General features: G+C 36.4%; 4 protein-coding genes and 1 pseudogene across 5 annotated transcripts; 3 read left to right on the top strand and 2 right to left on the bottom strand.

Moving 5' to 3' along the window:
• Positions 1-1,281: 1,281 nt before the first annotated feature.
• On the bottom strand, positions 1,282-2,913 carry LOC111477624 (annotated as a pseudogene).
• A 75-nt stretch (positions 2,914-2,988) lies between these two features.
• On the bottom strand, positions 2,989-4,401 carry LOC111478606 (ethylene-responsive transcription factor ERF091). Its single transcript, XM_023122973.1, has one exon. The coding sequence runs from the start codon at positions 3,984-3,986 to the stop codon at positions 3,156-3,158; it is 831 nt and encodes a 276-aa protein (XP_022978741.1). The 5' UTR covers positions 3,987-4,401; the 3' UTR covers positions 2,989-3,155.
• Positions 4,402-5,894: 1,493 nt separating this feature from the next.
• Positions 5,895-8,146, top strand: LOC111478591 (GDSL esterase/lipase At5g45960-like). Of its 2 annotated transcripts, none has more exons than XM_023122952.1 (5): positions 5,895-6,240; positions 6,318-6,448; positions 6,605-6,838; positions 7,555-7,742; positions 7,923-8,014. In XM_023122952.1, exons 1-5 carry the CDS (start codon positions 5,937-5,939, stop codon positions 7,927-7,929), a joined length of 864 nt encoding a protein of 287 aa, XP_022978720.1. In that variant the 5' UTR covers positions 5,895-5,936; the 3' UTR covers positions 7,930-8,014. The 2 variants fall into 2 exon arrangements, with proteins under 2 accessions (XP_022978720.1, XP_022978719.1); XM_023122951.1 differs by having other exon boundaries at positions 5,896-6,240; positions 7,555-7,825; positions 7,923-8,146.
• Positions 8,147-8,335: 189 nt separating this feature from the next.
• LOC111478614 (ATP synthase mitochondrial F1 complex assembly factor 1) lies at positions 8,336-10,923 on the top strand. Its single transcript, XM_023122982.1, has 4 exons — positions 8,336-8,957; positions 9,579-9,658; positions 9,740-9,798; positions 10,429-10,923. Exons 1-4 carry the CDS (start codon positions 8,655-8,657, stop codon positions 10,731-10,733), a joined length of 747 nt encoding a protein of 248 aa, XP_022978750.1. The 5' UTR covers positions 8,336-8,654; the 3' UTR covers positions 10,734-10,923.
• A 465-nt stretch (positions 10,924-11,388) lies between these two features.
• On the top strand, positions 11,389-18,866 carry LOC111478570 (apoptosis inhibitor 5-like protein API5). The gene is made up of 16 exons (XM_023122913.1): positions 11,389-11,681; positions 11,783-11,944; positions 12,210-12,309; positions 12,393-12,458; positions 12,736-12,833; positions 12,929-13,003; positions 13,151-13,300; positions 13,980-14,045; positions 14,142-14,207; positions 15,163-15,273; positions 16,452-16,541; positions 16,675-16,781; positions 17,428-17,542; positions 17,650-17,715; positions 17,800-17,903; positions 18,274-18,866. The coding sequence occupies exons 1-16, from the start codon at positions 11,595-11,597 to the stop codon at positions 18,467-18,469; spliced, it is 1,659 nt and encodes a 552-aa protein (XP_022978681.1). The 5' UTR covers positions 11,389-11,594; the 3' UTR covers positions 18,470-18,866.
• The last annotated feature ends 240 nt before the right edge of the window (positions 18,867-19,106 follow it).

The following is a 19,106-nucleotide window of genomic DNA, read 5'->3' as shown; positions in this document are numbered from 1 at the left end:
ATCAGTGGGGCATTGATGGTAAGGGGTAGGCCAATGAGGAGGCCCTGAGTGTCCTCCTCTTACACAACAACCCCCTTCCCTTCGTTTGAAAGATGGTATCAGATGGGTCAGTGGAGGAGCGTGATGAAAGCCCTTATCTGCGCCTATGTTTGGAGCAGACACACACCAAAGTTAGCAGAAACTAAGGACACAACAATTTTAGCAACTGGAAGTAGACTTACAAACCCTCCCATTCCCTTCTTTTATTAACCCCATTTTTACACGTTATGCCATTTCCCTTTTCTTCCATCATCGAAACTCTCCCATCGCTTCGTCCTAATTAAGCAATAATCAAAAGTTTTGAGGTTCAAATGTTCGTATCAGCCCATAATTACATTGGAGAAGGGAGGGGTTTGAAGTTGTAATGTTAGATGAGAGGGAGATTTATTAAAATATAAGGTGAAAGAGGAAGTGGGTATGTGTGTCTAAGCTAAATTTGCGGCAACAGTAAATGCTAACGTGCATGCAGTAAATACACATAACATGCTATGGTTTAATTGCTTTTTGTTGACTCCACTTGTACTCATGCACCCACCCACTCCCTCCTCTTCTTATCCTTTTCTTATATAATATTTCGAATGAAATCGTGAATTTACGAGCGAAGAATATTAAATTAATAATCTCCCACGAGTTAATCGCATCGTTTTGGAAGTAAAATCATTAACGGACTTGGTGGAAATAAACGTGTCTTGGTCGCATTCGGGAGATTTTATTTTTTGTATATTCACACGACATAATGTTAGATTTTGTTGGGTGAATTTCTTAATTCTCTGGACAAACCATATGTAATGTGACAAAACATTGTGGTAAGGAATAAAAACATAGAATATGGTACACAGCATAATTATATTATATAATTAAAAGAACATAATAAACAAAAACGTGTATTGATTGATGGTCAACTACCTCCCATTTTTTCTTATTATAATATTATATGTTTTTAAAAATAATATTGATATACTTTTTAGCTATGGATACCATATATATCCGCGCGAATCAAGGAGGCGTCACCTTGGGAAGTTAAAAGGGTAACGATCTTCTAGAGAATACGTTTTGATTCTTTTTTTTTTTTTTTAATTTCTAATTAGTAACTGTAATAAACCATTTAATTATTAATTAATTAATTAAAGGGAAATAGGAAAAGGCAGCGGTCAATAGAAAACGAAAACCAAGGTTGTTGGGATTAATGAAAATTTTAATTCTCTAAACTTAATTACCAAGGAATTATTGTGTTTTAACTCGTTTAATTTAATCATCTTTATTTCGTTTGACTGGGCTACCTACCATATGAAAGCCCAATGGATAGTGGAAGTTCTTGATGTGGCCCAACCCAAGCGCTTATGGGCTCATCACTAGAAGGCCCACGTCGTCCATTATGCCTAAAAAACTCCTCACAATAATAAAATATATAATTTAAATGGATGGAAAAATATATTTTTTTTCCAATTATTTGAACTTATTTTTCAAAGCAAAACACAAGTCGTCCTCTGCTTGCAAGGCTTCTTCTTTGGTCGCGGAGGCCTCAATGCTACCTTTATTGCTCCATCAAATACATTTTTAACGTATGCTTAGAACAGAGTCTTACGTTTTAGAACGAACACGACTCTCCACAATGGTATGATATTGTCCACTTTGAGCATAAGCTCTCATGACTTTGCTAGTATTTCTCACTTATAAACCTATGATCATTCCTTAAATTAGTCTATGTGGGACTTTCATCATCCAACACCTCCCCTCGAACAAATCACGCCTTCCCTTAATCGAGGCTCGACTCCTTTGGAGTTTTAGTAGTTGACTAATTTAGAAAATGATTATGAGTTTATAATGGAAGATTCTGAGTGGAACTTATAATGTTTTGGCCTTTATGGATCAATCTCTATACCTTTTGGGTTTTGGAGCTGCATTCTATGTATGCAATGCCCCCGATCATCCGCCTCAGTTCCTCGCCCTGAAGAACAACCTTCAGGGCAATCAACAAACCCAAAAACAGAATCCAGTTTTTTCAAGTGATTAATTCTTTTACCTCAGCTGTGGTTATGGGCGCTGCGCTTGGATGATCAATCAGATACTGCCTGTCGTCTCGTAGATCTGCAAGTCGTTGATTTCGTTGAATGTTACAATAATTCACTCAATTTGCAGTTTAATGGCGTGAAGTTAAGGAGTTCTTACCAAGCTTAGTCCCAACCAGAACGATGGGGACGTTTGGAGCGTAATGTTTAAGTTCAGGAACCCACTGCAACACAAAGGAAGAGGCCTTACCTTTGTGGCATAATCGGGAATGTGAAAGAATTTAAATTACCTTCTTGAAGATGTTCTCGTAACTGGGTTTGCTGATGAGTGAAAAACGACAATAGGAAAACATCAGCTCCTCTGTAACTAAATGGGTGAAGTTCTTCTGTCTGGGCTTCGGCTTTAGCAGCTTAGATGGGGTTTGCCTTTTAGCCTCCCACCCACTTTTTCCTCTAAACAAGGCCCATCTCTTGTTGCTTACACACACTGAGACTGACGCACCCAATCAGCTTTGGACTTGGCCCAAAATGTGGCAAAGTTTCAAATTTGGAAGTGGTTGTACATTTGTTTCCTTTGGTGTTAGAGCAATTGGGCAAGTAACAATAAATTTCGTTTATCGTGGATAAGAGATTCGATGTCGGTTGAAGAAGCGAAAGAAATATTCGTTGGAAGGGCATGGAAACTTCGTAAAGCTCCCCAATAAACATTCCTTGGAGGCATTACAAGGGGCTCCAAAGTGCTTCTCAATTTCCCACACGCGGTGGTGACAGTGACCGCGACGATGACGACAACGACAATGACAACTCCTCCACAGTTGAAGGGAAAGCTGAACACTGACTCGACTGGTAATAGCTGGAGCACCATTGTGCTTAATAGAATTGGATTGAAGTTTGGTATATTACTTCATTATTGTTCGTCTCTCTCTTTTTTATGTGTATATTTCGAGAAATAGAACAAAAGTAGACAAATTTGATTGGAGTAAATGGTGTTTTAGCTTAAAAATGAATTATGGAAGTTATGAAAACAGTAATGGATCACAAATTGATTTGGTGACAAAAACCTTGCCGTTACCGATCCAATTGGAGGAGTTTTTGGACAAGATGTTATCATAAAGAAGACAACAAGCTGTCTAAATAATCACTCCCCAAGTCTTGAAACTCGAAAACGTGGAAATCGTCGAATAACATGTTGTTGGTGCTGCTCGTTCTCTTCAGAGTTGGCTGTTCCAATTCCATGATGCTAAAATTGAGATTGTCTTCCCAATCCCGTGTCGATCGCTTGCCCGTGATCGACACACTTCCAATGCTGCCAAGGGGCGAGTAAGAAGAAGAGTCATGTCCTTGAAAAGAAGGCAAATGATCATTCTTTGTTGACAAATGCATTCCCATAGCCTCAGCAACTGTCTGGACAGGGAAATTGAGGTGTGCCTTTGGACCTCTAATTCTGAGTGCAGCTTTGTCATAAGCCAATGCAGCTTCCTCTGCTGTTTTGAATGTCCCAAGCCAAACCCGAGCGCCTTTCCTCGACGAATCTCGAATTTCCGCTGCATATTTCCCCCAAGGTCGTCGCCTCACACCACGGTAGTGTTTCGTCGTCGCTACCGTCTTCCCGGATCGCCTTCTATCAACATCGAAACCAGAATTACTAAATGGGGTGTTCTTCAAATTCTCATTAAAACATTGCTTTGTATTGCTAACAGGAACAACCCCATCAAGCAGCTCCTCCCATGCCTCAGCTCCCATGGATACCCATCTTCCAAGACTTGGTAGCCTCTCAAGAACCCCCTCCATGGATCCATCTCTATAACGAAGACTAGGAAGCTCTGTCCAAGATTTGCCACTCTTTTTCCCGCCTTGTCCATCCAATCCACTTCGGCCTATAAAGTTGGCCCAAACATTCTCCAAGATTGCTTCAGATTGATCCTGTTGGATACCCATTTGCAGTAAACAAATTATAACACAGATCCCACATGAATCAACGAAGTAAGAGAAGAAGACAGAGGCATCGATAATCGAGCTTTATAAATAAAGGCGATCCATGTGAAATTGATACAGCTCAGATTAAGCGCAATCCCACTCCATTCTATCAGGAACACAAAAGGAAACTTGGCCTTGAATCCAGTAATCACCTAAATTAATGGGAAAGTAATGGGGGGATTAATTTAAAGCCCCTTCAATTGACTTCTGTGGTTCCCATCTAATCATTGAATTAGGGTTTATCCATTTGATGAACAGAGAAGCAACCCAGAAAAATAAGCTGGATACAGTGTGTATTGGCGGTTCTTATGATTGGAAAAATTTATGAAAAATAACTCCCAAGTTCTTACCAGATTTTGTTTGACTCTTTATGGGTAGCGGAATTTGGAAGGGAGTTGAATGCTTTATGTAGCTCCGAAAAAGAGGAGCTGTTGAATGTTTTAGGAGTTTCTTTTAAAATGACCATATTCCCATTTCTTAACAGAGCAATAAGCGAGTTGACATTATCAGAAAATGGATCAAAAGACAGAAACCCCTTTCAGACTCGGACATTCCTTTTCCGGAGAATTTAAAATTTCAAAGACACGTTCCTAAGAAATACTCAAAATGGCTGCGCGCCGACTGTGTAAGGTGTCTAGTGTTACCTTAATCCGCCGTTTTGATGCTCCGGTGGTTGAAGATTTCAAAGTTTTTAACTGCTTCATAGTTTTCACATTCTTTTAAAAAATGTTTCATTTCCTTTATCAATTGATTTCATAATTCATCTCTTTGGAGTCAGAGTGTCCCAGTTAAAACGATGGGCCTCCAATGGAGTAAATTATGAGATCCCATTTGAGAGTTACAATAGTTTAAAAACTTCTCCCTAACAAGCATGTTTTAAAAATCGTGAAGCTAACGACATTACGTAACGAATTAAAACATACAATATATAATAGCGTCCGACTGATGTTTCAAACATTAAATGAAATAACTTTTGACAATTAAGAAGACGTAAAATTTTCTTGAACGCAAAGGCATGAAAAGAGGAAGAAGATATCATAAATAAATGGAATGCAGAGCTGTGAGTTCAATGTATAATCAAAGGAAAGCAAAACAAGTAATGTAATTTGCTCAAGAAATTAGAAACACTTTCCTGTGGACGAACGCGTTGACTTTTTACATTTGACATTTTTGGGTGAGCTGAATCCATACATAATAATGAACAGTTGGGTTTCCAGAAGTTTCCAACTCTGTATCCATTTGGGCTTCAACACAATCGCTTTAGTTGGGCTTTCACTGCTCTTGGCCCACTTTTTATCCAGCCCAGTAGCCCATCAAATTTATTATTTGGTTTTTTTTAATAATTTATTCTATTGGTTAGACTTAACCGAATAATTATGTGCTTATCTATTATTTTATTTAATAACTTAACGATTGCATTTATTATTATTATCATTTATTTCCTTTTTTTTAATTATTTTCTTATCCACCTAATTCTTTCTAATTATTTATTTAGAATTTTAAATTGATAGTTTATTTTTCCTAAAAGTGTTATAAAATGGATCAAAATAGTAATTTAATTCAATTAATTGTTAGTTGAGTAACAAATAAATTATTAAAACGAACACCCACCCGTTGCTATTTACGATCAACAACTAACTCGCTTCAGAGTTAGAGAATTCCACAAAAATACATTATAATATATAAATATTTTTCTCTGATTTTTCCAACACATTTTTTTGTTATGATTTGATAGGATAAAAATGTAAATTGACATTAAATACTTTAAAATTTTCATATTTTTATTAGACGAACATGACTGTACATAATAATATAATAATATGATATTATCTATTTGGAGCATAAACCATATTTACACCTATTTTAACGGTCAAATAGGCTCTTTCTTTCCCATTTCTGACCCACTTAGAAATGACGTCCTCTACTCACCAACCAAGCCCTTCGCTTCCTCGTTCTCAGCTTCTATGTTGCTTCCTCGCCGTTCTAACGTTGCCCGTTTCCGGAGGCAGGTGCTTGTCGGAGCAGCAACATTCTTGGATTTTCAACACTTCAACCACCGCTATTTTAGTGTTCGGAGACTCCACGGTCGACCCCGGAAATAACAACTTCATTCCTACCGTGTTTCGGAGCAACTTTCCGCCTTATGGAAGGGATTTTCTCAACCACGAACCCACCGGAAGGTTCACCAACGGCCGACTCGCCACTGATTACATCGGTAACGCCCGCCACAGACAAATTAAACTTAGAAATCCCTAAACACTGGTTTATTTAATTCTGTGTTTGTTTGGGTAGCTTCATATGCAGGCATCAAGGAGTTGATTCCTCCTTATTTAGACCCAAATCTGGAGATGAAGGACCTATTGACCGGAGTCAGTTTTGCGTCGGCTGGTTCTGGATTTGACCCACTTACCCCAGCCATTTCTGTAACATCTTCGTTGAATTTGCATTTTGCATTAATTTTAATTTAATATATATAAAACCTAGAGGAAGAACGTGAAAGATATTTAGATTTAAGTTTGTGATGTAGAGGAAGAACGTGAAAGATATTTAGATTTAAGTTTGTGATGTGTTGTTGGCAGAATGTGATTCCAGTAAGAAAGCAATTGGATTACTTGAAAGAGTACAAGAAACGGGTAGAGTTGGGGATTGGCAAAGACAGAGCCGAGGCGCACATGAAGAAAGCAGCGTTTGTAGTCAGTGCAGGAACAAATGACTTTGTGTTGAACTATTTTCTTCTTCCATTTCGACGCCAAATCTACTCTGTTTCTTCTTACCAGCGCTTCGTTATTCAGCTTCTCATGGACTTCCTTCAGGTTCATTTCTCTCTGACCCCACCATTCCATTTCTACTGCTGCAATCAAACTAGTTGGTAGGTTACATAATTAGGGGACAAGTTTATGGGAAAGTTATATTAGAACTGTTCAGGCCAGAGCTGCCCACCCAGCAATACTTTTTAAAACGTGCCTGTCTACACCCGTATACAAAATACTTGGTTTTTCTTTTCAACCGACATGAAATTTCACAACCCACCTCCATCTCGGTGAGACTAGCCTGACGCATTTTAAAAACTTTGAGAGAAAATTCGAAAGAAAAAATCAAAAGAAGATATATGCTAACGGTGAGTTTGAGTTGTTCTCTTCTTTCTTCTTCCGATATTTTCGACAGTCAATAATGAGAGTGGGGACAAAATGAAGCAGAGTGGGTAGTTGCCATGCCACTGCAACATGAACTCCTCAATTTGTTCCTGTCTCCTTCCAACTTGTCTGATGAGTTGTTTGGAATTTAAAGCCTACCCTTTTAGTTTTGAGCAAATTTTAAACAACTGTACTCCCATCTTTCGAGCGTTTCTTTCAAGACAGATGAGTAATAGAAACATAATGGGCAAAATTTTGTAGCTTGGATTGTGGTTTTTATTCATATACTGTGGTACCATACTTCCATGCCTGCCTTGTATGTGGAAACTTTATTGAATAATTTGTGGTAATAAATGAGGAATGGTCTTTTTTTGAATCATATTGTTTGTTTAAAGGGCTTATGGGAGGAAGGTGGTCGAAGAATTGCGGTGGTGGGGCTACCACCAATTGGCTGCCTGCCTATAGTCATCACCTTGAACCTTGATAAAACCACGCTCCCACGGGGCTGCGTCGAGTCTTATTCCGCCGCTGCGAGAGGCTTCAATCAAATTCTTAGGATGGAGTTGAAATCCATGCAGTCAAAGTTAGCCAAAGATAACGTTAAATTTTTTTACGTTGATTCTTATGAGCCACTTGCCGACATGATCCATAACTTTCATAACTATGGTATTTGGATGAAAATGATTAAAAAAAAAAAAAAATTGAAATATTAAGGGTATATATGTAAATGAAGTAATAATGTACACGTGTTGATTTGTGATAGGATTTGAAGAGGCTGGGAGTGGATGTTGTGGGAGTGGGTATGTGGAGGCATCGTTCTTATGCAATCCGAAAACCGACACGTGTCCTGATGCCAGCAAGTACGTGTTTTGGGACTCCATTCATCCCACTCAGGCGACCTATCACAATATCTTCCTCGCCGGTCGGCCAATCGTCGATGCTATGTTAAAACACTAACGGCATATATTACATCTTTATGTTTTTTTTTTTTTTTTTTTTTTTTTTTTTTTTTTTTTTTTTTTTTTTTTTTTTTTTTTTTTTTTTTGTCGTTAATTCTTTTACCCTTTTTATTTTATTATTTCCAGTCTCGTTCCTGCATCCAATAAAAGTGAGGATAATACACGTTATTTTATTTTATTTTTATTTCCTCCTTTTAAGTTTTATAATAATTATCAATTTTTATTATAAGATGGAAAAAATTGCAATGTTATGGGCCAGTGCCTGATGTTAACGGGATCATGCACTCGGTCCAGCCCAATCTAGCAGCCGGCCGTCTTTCAGGTTTGGTACTCAAAGCCTGCATTCTTCGGACTCGTATTTCAGGCGCCCTTTTTTCGATCGACAGTCGACTGGCCGCTATCTCTCGCGCTTTTCGCGAGGATGATGTTAAAGCGGAGTTAGTGTTCGAATCGCACATAAACTGTTTGGAAGTGTGAATGGTCGATGTGATAAAAGTATTGTTTCCCGATTGATTTTTTAATTTCATTTATCTGCGATGCGAAGCTCTTCGTTACGAACATTAAGGACCATTGCTGGATCTGCGAAAAATTTTCTCGCTAGTGCTTCGCCGGCGGTTCGACAATCTTCTCGTTCCTATTTTGCTAATGTGAGTCTTGAGAAACTGCAAAAGGAAGCTATTCCTTGTGATTTCCTCAAATGGTGTTCGATTGGTTTCTTTCGGACTTCAAGATTCGCTTCGGGGTTCGCCCCTCTGCAACAAAAGCCGTTGGATTCGATTATGGATATGGAGAGGGCGAAAGATCGGTCACCGGAGGACCTCGCTTCCATCTGGGATGATGTAAGGTTTCTTCTTCTTGTTGTTAATTTTGTTGAATTTTAGTCACAATATTCGTTTCTGTTTGTAGGATTCCAAAATTCTTTATAGTTGAAATGTGTAATCTCTAGGATCGGTTAATTTGGTAGAAGAGATTAATGTGCGAGAAAAGACAGGTTTCATGAATGTGAGTACTTTGGAGTATTGTCAGAACTTAAAATCGGCGGAACCTTTGTAATTTGTAGTCATGAATGAGAGAGCTCCATTTTGAATCTAGACACTTGCTCCTCCGAATTCCAGATGAAATGAATTTTATACTACACACTTCGAAAGTATGTTCAAAATTTCCAGAATCTAGAACCGAGAAGCGAAAGTGCCCCCCTTGGGATGGATAATCCATTTATTGGGGCAACGACAATGGCTTCGTAAATTGTTCTTCAATGATTGCATACATTTTTTCATTTAGAGGTTCTTCAATGGAAGATCTTTTTTAGCTTAGTTGGGCGTAAATACCAACTCAAACCTTGGTTAAATGTTATCAGTGTTAGTAACTTGAGTGAAACCATGGATGATTTTGTTGTTGTCACTTTTTCTCCAATATATGCAATTATTCTCACATTCTCTTGCCGGGTTCTGCTCTACCAGTATCATTTGGGAAGAGGTCATATTGGGGCATCCATGAAAGCTAAACTATATCATTTATTGGAACAACGAGCATCAGATTGGTAACTATCAAACATTTTATAAATCCCGGTTTGATTCATTTTCAGTATTTTTGCCGTTCTAAGTTTAGTGCAATCTTGCAGCCGACACTTCGTCATTCCTTTGTGGCGTGGAAGTGGTTATACTACCATGTTTGTTCAAGGTTTGATCTTTAACTCGTGGCTTTAAGTTATCTGTTTATATTAATTGAAAGAAAGGGTCCTTATCTGAAAGTTATATAATTTGATGCCGTTACTTAATCCCTTGATGTGCTTTCTTTTTCTCCCCTTCTCTTTGTTTAATAGAAATAGGAATAATATTTGAAGAAAAAATAAATATTCACAGAAATTAGAATACCATCAAGGGATTAATCAAAGGGTTGTTCTACAATCATCCATCGGTTTATTTTTTCTTCAAATAAACCTGATATATTTGAAACACCAAAGCTTGATGGTAAAGACCAAACCTTGAAGAAACATGTGAATTACCATCAAGCTTTGGTGTTTCAAAGAAATCAGGTTTCTTCTACAATAATGAACTTCAGGTTGCTATGGGAGAGGGTCTTAAATCTGGATGAAACGATTTCGTGGTCTTATCTTTGCTCGCTGTAATTGTTTATAGTTTAGAAGTTTGAAGTCTTGCTTAATCAAAACAGTGCTGGAAAATTGTTGGTGAACGAGATCTTATGTATATTTGAGCTGTGGGATATAAAACATAGAATTTAGTCTTGCCAGCAATGCTTATAGTTCAATTTAAATGCTTAACTCGGTTATATATGCAAATCATTTTGCAGTTCAAATGCCGTATATCCTTTTGACTGGCCTTGAAGATTACAAGGCAAGAGGAACTCAAGCAGCTCCCTACTTCACCGTGGCCTATTACAAAGAATTTGCAGAGAGTAAGGACCTAGTGCTTATTCGAGGTGATATTGTGTTTACAAGTAAGCTCACCGACCAGGAGGCAGAATGGCTTTTAGAGACCACACAATCCTTCTATCTGAACGATGCTCGGTACAAGCTGGTTGAACAGTTTAACAAACAAACACGTGATTTTGAGTTCAAGGATGTCTTACAAGCACTGGAAATGCCCATTTTATGATTTCTGCGGAGCTTAGCAGGAAATAGTGCCTTCTTGAAGGTAATAATAAGAAATTTAGGAAAACATGACCAGCCTTTGTAAGGCTATTATTTATAGCTCCTCATAACTTTGTCTGATTGGGTGAAAATTGGATTATGAGATCCATTTTTTTTTTCTTTTAAATTTAATTTATAATTTTTGAGTTATTTAATTTCCTTCATCTTTCTGTTATTGAGATCCAAAATTTTCAGGTATGTAGTTTGAGATGTATCAAATTTCCAGAATCTTGAATGTTTAGATTAGTGTAATACTTGAATAGAACTAGAAATAAATGGAGTGAACAATCTTTGTGTTTCATTGATTTTTTAAAAAAATATAATCAACGATAATATTAACAAATAATTTAATCTCGTCCAAAATCTAAATAAATTAGCACATTGAAAGTTAAAAAAAAAAAATTGAAGTAGAAAAACTAGAATCTAAAAAAGGAAAAAATATAAAACGAAAAAAAGGAAAACAGTAATGATTAAATTGCAAAAATAATTAAAAAGTAAAATAAACAAAACATTTTAGTAATGCCTATTATTAATATTGAGAAAGGCCCAAGGAGAAAAATGGAAAGCTAAAGACGACGTCGTTTAGGGAAGCAGATTAAGATGTCTCGAACGCGACGTTGGAAGAAACAGGCATCCCCTTTCTCTCCTTTGCTTTCAACACTTCAAAACCCTCGGTAACTCTTTCCACTAACCTTCCAAATCTCTCTGTTCCTTCGTTCACAACCTCTTCTCGCACATACATTGCCCCTGCAGTCTTCTCGAATTCGCTTTGCCGCCATTCCTCCTTCTTGGCGAATTGCAGTTCCAATTCCTGGAGTTAGCGCCAATGAGTGAGCCCTCCAAAGAGGCCCTGCACATCGAGAAGCTCTATGTGTTCGGCGAGCGTCTCAATGTGGCGGAGGACAAGTCTCAGGTTTCCTGCTCATTCCCGCTGCCTCTCTTTCTTTTTAGATTTTTAAAATATGTTGGGGCGGGTTTTGATTCTGGGATTAACTCTGTTGCCTTTCGTTTCAGCATGTGAAAGATTATCAAGGGATTATAGACGCAGCAAAAACGAGTACCAAAGCCAAGCAATTGGCCGCTCAACTCATTCCAAGGTTCTTCAAGTTCTTTCCAAGCCTTTCTGGTCCTGCCATCGACGCCCATATCGATCTGATTGAAGAAGAAGAACTGGCGGTTTGTATATCTCGAACTTCACAATCCGTTTTTCTTATCCTGTATGGTCGATAAACTTTGTGAAAGAAAGAAGTTACGGAAAGAAAGAAAATAACATAAAATTTATTAAATCTGCTTGCTTGATTGGTTATCGGACGTTTCTAGGGCGGTTCTCCACTCTCCTCTTGATGATTTTTTTTCCTATACATTTCTTGAGCTGGTTTTATTAAGTGCTTTTTTTATACGTTTGATTTGTAAGGCTTCTTCTGTTTATATGACTTTGCAGATACGAGTTCAGGCAATTCGAGGACTTCCTCTTTTCTGCAAGGATACACCAGAAAATATTGGCAAAATTGTTGACATTCTTGTTCAAATTCTTGCATCGGGTAAATTATTTTTCAGTTCTAAAAGGTATTACAGATTACTATACTTAATTGGAAAACTGATTTAGTGATCTTTAATACCTTAGAGGAATTTGTGGAGCGTGATGCTGTTCATAAAGCTCTAATGGCTCTCTTGAGGCAGGATGTTAAAGGTAGATACTAAATATTTTAATATGATGTCCATTTTTTTTTTTCTAGTCTACATGATGATACATACATAGTTTAAACTTGTGCATGACTCAACTAGCTATGTCATTTGATCCAATGCTAGAGGTTTGAATCCCCACTCCGTTGAACTTAATAAAAAAAAAAAAAAAAAAAAAATCATGCATAAAGTTTCAGTGATGCAAATTTTCAAAATAACATGAACGTTTCTGCTACAAATTTTTAAGTCTTATCATCTTATTATATATGTGTGTGATGGTGCAGCCTCATTGACAGCGTTGTTTAAGCACATTGGCAGTGTTGACGAACCAACTACTGATGAAGTTATTCGTGAGAAGGTCTTAAGCTTTATCAGAGATAAGGTGAGAGGGTGATATGAGCAATGTCATTTTCAGCTAATATTAGTTATTCGTTTGTACATTGTTAGTTGATCATTATCTTCCATTTATATCTGTAGGTTTTCCCTAGCAAATCTGAACTATTGAAGCTCCAAGAGGAAATGGAAAGACACATAACAGATTTGATAAAAAAGGTAAACTTATAAAAATACATACATTTTAATCTATTTAAAGCTTCTTCTTCCTCTTTGGCTATTTATCCATTCGGAGTTTATACAACACAGATTTAATTTTATTGCTCTACTGTGGATGAGCAAGTAATGTTATTAAGTTTATTTCAGAGTTTAGAAGATGTGACTGGAGCTGAATTTAGAATGTTTATGGACTTCTTAAAAAGTTTGAGTATATTTGGAGAAAAAGCACCCCCAGAGCGATTGAAAGAACTTATCGGAATCATTGAAGGGCAAGCTGATTTAGATGCTCAGTTCAATGTGAGTATCTTTCGCTTATGATAACGTTTTCACATTTGTGAATGATGTTTTCTAACATAATGTGCAGTGATGCATATATATTAACATTTCTCTGCTCTATTTCTTTACATTTCCATCCTGTATCACTCTGTAATGAAAGCTTTATACTCTCATGAGTGCCTACTACATCCATTTGTTTGATTAATAAGTATTTTTTTTGTTTAAATTGATTCCTTTAACAAGTAGTAGTGTAATATTTGAGGAAAATGTGACAGTATTTAAAATAGTTTATTGAACAGTATCCTATTTGAAATTTGGAAAGAGTGATTCTTCAATAACCAGTTGTGCATTGAGAAGCTTTATGACAGATTGAGAGTGTAAAAGTTTCATAATCATGAGTCTGCTGCACTATTAATTAGATCAGTTGGGTTTAGGACTGAAATGAAAAATACAGCTCTATTTGAAATATATGAAGAGGAACACGATGATTGTCTTGTGCATGCTTTGGACACAATAGATTATTTGGTGATATTACTGTGTCTGAGTTAAATTATTATCTTGCTTGCCACTATCACGTTACTGAGTTAGTATCAACAGTTTTCTTTTTGATATTTGCGGCCAAATATAATTTCCCCTATTCATTTTTCATTTTTACTTCTATTTTATTAATTACATTCCATCAAATGGGGCTTTAATGCAGGTTTCAGATGCAGATCATATTGACAGGTTGATATCATGCCTTTTTATGGCTATCCCTTTTGTTGTGGTATGTACATTTTACCTTGTACATAAGTGAATGATAATTTCACCATGTTTCTAATACTTTTGTGAGACTACTTACCATCCATGTCATCATATACAGAGGGGTGCGTCAAGTTGCAAGTTCCTCAGCTATCTGAACAAACATGTTATTCCAGTTTTTGAGAAGGTGATAATAATTTCTTTATTTCTCTCCATGCAAACCAAATTACAGGTTCTTTTTCCTAGTAAAATAAACCATTTTCCAGCCCTGATCTATTTGCAATCATATTTTATTTAAAGGCTTATTCCTTATGTCTCTAATTTTGGAATATGATTGTTTTGATTGTTAAATGATAACTATGGATTGGAGCTAGTGGAAAAACAAATGGGCTTAAGTGATTGGTTCAAACTATGGTGGCCACCTTCTGAAATTCTGTGTTCCTTTGGCAACAAAATGTGGCAGGCTTAGCTGGTTGTCTTCCCAGATCATTTGAGGTCTGACTATGTTGACTATGGCCCTCATGAATCAAAAGGAAAATATTTGTCAATGACTACTCTTTTACAAACAATGTGTGTACATATTATTTTTTACTATGACTGGCCCAAGCTGAGTCAAGAGTTTGATACTTCTTAGTGGATTTGAAGTCTTGATGATGATTTTTTTTTTTTAGTTCTAGAAAAAGGTTGTTCTTTCTCAATATGTTTGCATTTGGATATATTCTTAGGTTTTGGTGATCATGTGAAAAATAGTTAACAGGGTGAGATGGCATTTATATTTGAGGTTTATAATTTATCCTTTTCCCCTATTGATATTTGAACACGATTGCAGAATTTTTTTAAATTTCCACATGAAATTTTTCCAAAAAAAGGAAGATAAAGTTAAACATAAATCTATTTTCCAATTATTTGTTGGATTATTTATTTTTAAATGAAAAGTAGAACATTTCTTTTCCTCTGAAGATGTCTTATTCCAATTCAATGGCTGCCTTCCAATATAAGAAATCTTCACAATGCAATCATTATCCTTGTACTGCCTGAAGGATCTTATTCATAATCCTTCTGATGTTGATGTCTAAATTTTTTGTCAATACCCTATGTCTGAAATTTAATCTTCTAATTTTTTTCTCCTTTCTGCTTTTCAGCTGCCTGAGGAACGCAAGCTGGATTTGCTTAAAGCCCTTGCAGAATTTTCACCATACACAACACCTCAAGATTCACGTCTATTCCTTCCTTCTGTTGTTCAGCTATTGAAGGTAACTCTGACTCCCATCTTTTTTAAATAGTGACTGAGGAGATTTGGCATGTGTGGGGTGGACTAGATGTCATTGTTTGAAAAAAAGCGTCTCTATAGAGAAAGGCTGGTAAACTGTGCTTTGCTTCAAGAAGCAAGGTGTCCCCTCTGGGGTGTGCTCTCTGTCCCATGGTGCACCTGTTTTTTCAATTATTTTTGTGAGAAACTAAAAAAAAAGTTCCAATATCCTTTACTTCCCCTATTAATTTATACGACAGTTATGATTTCTTAAACATTTCATTATCTTATTATTAGTAATACAATACTTTTTTAATGACCTTCCTCTGCTGGCTTTGTTTTATACGTTATAGGTTGTGCAATTGTGTTATAATACCATTTTGTTTTCATATATAAACACTTATTTATATTTTCTGCATGCTCTCCACCCAAAAAAAAAAAAAAAAAAAAATCCACTTTATTTTTTTCTTCACAGTGTATTGCACTTTAGTACCCCTCACGCTCTAAAAGGTGCACTCTTAAATAATGATTCATAAGGTTGTTAAGAACAAATATTTTTATCCACTTATTGATGGGGCAAAAATCCTTTGGTCCAATGGTTTCTTTGTTATCCTTTGGAGACTTTAGTTTGAAAGAAATTCTATAATTTTTCGTGATCAAGAAAACTAACGGGAATATTTTGGGATTTGGTTATACTTCTTGCTTCTACTTGGTTTTCTACCCCTTTTTTTTAGTAATTGTAGTCTTAACTCATATTTACACCAATTGGGAATCTTTTTTTAACCCATTGATGTGTGGCGATATCTCATCTCCCTTACCTTTTTCTTATTTTCTCTCTTGATAATGAAAGTTACGTTTCTTATAAAGGAAAAAGAACAAGTATTTTGATAACTATTCTTTTCTAAACTGACCTGGGAAGTACTTTTGCAATCCCTCAAGCCTTTAAGAAGTCATCCCTTTTTTTCCACTTTATAGTTTTTAATATTCCGTTGCCTCTTATATCCTATGTGTATATTTATAGGATATGTCTGTCTTATGCAAGTATTAGTTTGTGTTCTTTGTAAGAATTTCGGACTGCCTTTTATCTCTATATTCTTGTCAAATATCGGTTGGTTAAAAAAAGATCTTGGTTTTTCTGTTTATTAATCTATCATTAAAAGCATTGGACCCTTCTATTCACAGAAGTATATGCCTGGGAGAAAGACGGGAGAAGAGATGAACTTTACTTACGTTGAGTGCCTGTTATACACGTTTCATCATTTGGCTCACAAGGTTAGTTTTTTTTTTTTTTTTTTTGGGTAGTAGAAAGCAGTAATCTTTGTCCCCGTTCTAGTAATCAGATTATAATGTTAGAATCCTTTTGAAATCATTGGTGTGGCATTCTTATGCTATATTCGTGCTCTAGGTCCCCAATGCCACAAATAGCTTGTGTGGTTACAAGATTGTTACTGGCCAGCCTTCAGATAGACTGGGGGAGGACTTCTCTGGTAACTACAAGGATCTTACAGAAAGGTATTCATTCTTTAAGTAGTTTATAATTTTTGCTTAAATATCTTTTTTTCTTATATATAAAAAAATGGAATTGAAGTCTCCTCTTGCTTATAAGACAGGTCACTGTGGTAATATTATTATTTGTCCATGAAGGGACTAAACTATCTGGTTAATGTGTATCCTTCAAAATTTTCTTTTTACCTCTTTATTCGCTACCAATTTCTTTATCATGTGCCAACTCTTTTTCTCCATTTATGCAATTCTACTTCTCCATTCATGCAACTAATCCCTTCATTCTTCTCATAAGACTCTAGTTTGTGATGGTCTAAAAATTAGTAGCTCTTCAAATGAATTGACAACTCCAACGATGGACTCTTTTATTTTATTATTTTTAGTAATAGGTTTAGTTGATTATGGGCCATCTCATCCATGCAGAATCTCGTGATTATTGTTTTTTCAGTTATTCTGAAACTAGAATTCTGGAAATAATCATTTTAATCCCCTTTTCCCCCTTTGGTTTCAGTTATTCATCTGGTTGTTTGTCATTGAATAGTCAGTAGGGTGTCCCATTTGCTGTCTTTTTCATCTTTAAAGCCTTGCTGAACCTTCACACCCCCACACCACCACCACCACGCTGATTGATGATTGATCAATTTCCGACCTGCAGGTTAACTAATATCGAGGAGTTGACTAGAGCTACCATTAAGAAGTTAACTCAAGGGATGGATGAACACAACAAGGCGATGGCAGCAGCCAAGTCGGAGGAAGCAAAAAGTAAAATTGTGAGTGCTTCTCTCATTAGACCCATGGTCTTTCACTTTAGTTTGCCATAAACATGTGGTCATTGTTCTTTTTTTTATTTTTATATTTTTGTCTTCTTGTTTTGTAGAAAACCCAACAGCAAAATGCCAAAACTGGCTTGCGGACCTGCAATAATATTTTAGTGATGGCAAAGGTGAGAAAGCAGTGTGCTTCGTAACTTTGTTGTAATATTTTTTATATTTGGTTCGTCTAACCCAATCTTTATTTTTATTTTCAGCCCTTGCACGCAAAGGCACCCTCATTTATTGGGGATAAGAGCATCAACCTATCTTGGAAGGAAGTAACAAAAACTCACGTGTCCACTACCACAACCGCAGCTGGGTAAGTTAACTAGTAATTTAGGCCCTTTGGTCAATGATTGTTCTCCCTTTTACAGATTATGTGCTACCACTAGTGTTTCTTTTTTGTTCCTTGGATGAGTAGGAGTGTAGTCTTTGAGGTTTATGTTTATTTGGCCCCTGAACTTTCAAAAGTTTTTAATAACTAGCACAAAAGCCAAACTGACATAAATCTCGTAGTTCATACTAAATTTAATAACTATTTGGTTCTCATGGTAAGTTCTTAAATAGGCCTAAGAGACTTTTGGACGATGAACTTCCTATATTCACTTTATTTTTATATAACATCCCACTAGAGCTCTCTGCAATGAGCGACATCTGGGTTCTTAGAAAAAAAATGTCTTTCTGTGCAGGGGAAAACGGCCTGCTGCTATTGCAGCTAATGTATCAAACAACATACCGTCAAAGAAAGGTCGTGGACCGGGTGGTTTGCATAATCAGCTTGTTAATAGGGCATTGGAAGGGTTATCTTATGGCGGCCGTGGAGGGATGAGGGGTGGTCGAGGAAGAGGTTGGGGTGGACGGGGAAGAGGAAAAGGTTACCGTTAAAATTTTGTGTGCAGCAGCTAAAGAGATGGAGGACATCAGATATTCACGTTGAAAAGAAATTGATGATATAGTAGGAGGCATCACTGAAATGAGTTAATCTGCTGAAGAAGTTTTGATATTAAGCTTATATGGTGATGAGTTTGCAGATTCAAGGTGTAAAATGCTAACGTTTGAAGTCTCTAGAGATTGTAAAAGAATATTAGATTGGTTTCAGGCTTTGGGTCATTCTTTCCGGAGTTAGTGACAGAATACGGCGAGATGAGTTAACTAAACACTCTTAAATATGGATGCTACTACGATTTGCTGACTTTCAATGTATTTTTATGACAGCCGACGACTTCAACAGTAGGATGATGTTCATGCTTCTATTCAATATTTATTTCCCTCTAGTTGTTGATGGCGGGCGACTGCCTTCATTGTCTACTTTTAAGGGAAAAAACGTGTATTTCATTATAGGCTTGGGCAAGATTTGTGTTTCTGGCCAACTTTTTACTATTTTACGTCTACGATTTCTCTTTAATCTGGTTGTTGATTGATTCATCATCAACAATAAAAATACCAACCACACTAAAAACACCAAGAAAAATACGGAAGAACATTAATTAAAAATATAAAACTGGATTCAAATATTGAGCAG

This window comes from Cucurbita maxima, unplaced genomic scaffold (genome assembly GCF_002738345.1).
Source record: "Cucurbita maxima cultivar Rimu unplaced genomic scaffold, Cmax_1.0 Cma_Scf00004, whole genome shotgun sequence".
Classification (NCBI taxonomy): domain Eukaryota; kingdom Viridiplantae; phylum Streptophyta; class Magnoliopsida; order Cucurbitales; family Cucurbitaceae; genus Cucurbita; species Cucurbita maxima.
The sequence above is the reverse complement of the archived record's forward strand: the minus strand, read 5'-3'. Positions and strand labels throughout refer to the sequence as shown.

Bases quoted from the DNA above. Each gene is read 5' to 3' on its own strand.
- LOC111478606 (XM_023122973.1), bottom strand. From the start codon at position 3,986: ATGGGTATCCAACAGGATCAATCTGAAGCAATCTTGGAGAATGTTTGG.
- LOC111478591 (XM_023122951.1), top strand. From the start codon at position 5,937: ATGACGTCCTCTACTCACCAACCAAGCCCTTCGCTTCCTCGTTCTCAG. The intron at 6,241-6,317 runs GTAACGCCCGCC...TTGTTTGGGTAG, and splicing joins ACTCGCCACTGATTACATCG to CTTCATATGCAGGCATCAAG. The intron at 7,826-7,922 runs GTATTTGGATGA...GATTTGTGATAG, and splicing joins CCATAACTTTCATAACTATG to GATTTGAAGAGGCTGGGAGT.
- LOC111478614 (XM_023122982.1), top strand. From the start codon at position 8,655: ATGCGAAGCTCTTCGTTACGAACATTAAGGACCATTGCTGGATCTGCG. The intron at 9,659-9,739 runs GTAACTATCAAA...GCAATCTTGCAG, and splicing joins GAACAACGAGCATCAGATTG to CCGACACTTCGTCATTCCTT. The intron at 9,799-10,428 runs GTTTGATCTTTA...ATCATTTTGCAG, and splicing joins TACTACCATGTTTGTTCAAG to TTCAAATGCCGTATATCCTT.
- LOC111478570 (XM_023122913.1), top strand. From the start codon at position 11,595: ATGAGTGAGCCCTCCAAAGAGGCCCTGCACATCGAGAAGCTCTATGTG. The intron at 14,046-14,141 runs GTATGTACATTT...CATCATATACAG, and splicing joins TGGCTATCCCTTTTGTTGTG to AGGGGTGCGTCAAGTTGCAA. The intron at 17,904-18,273 runs GTAAGTTAACTA...CTTTCTGTGCAG, and splicing joins ACTACCACAACCGCAGCTGG to GGGAAAACGGCCTGCTGCTA.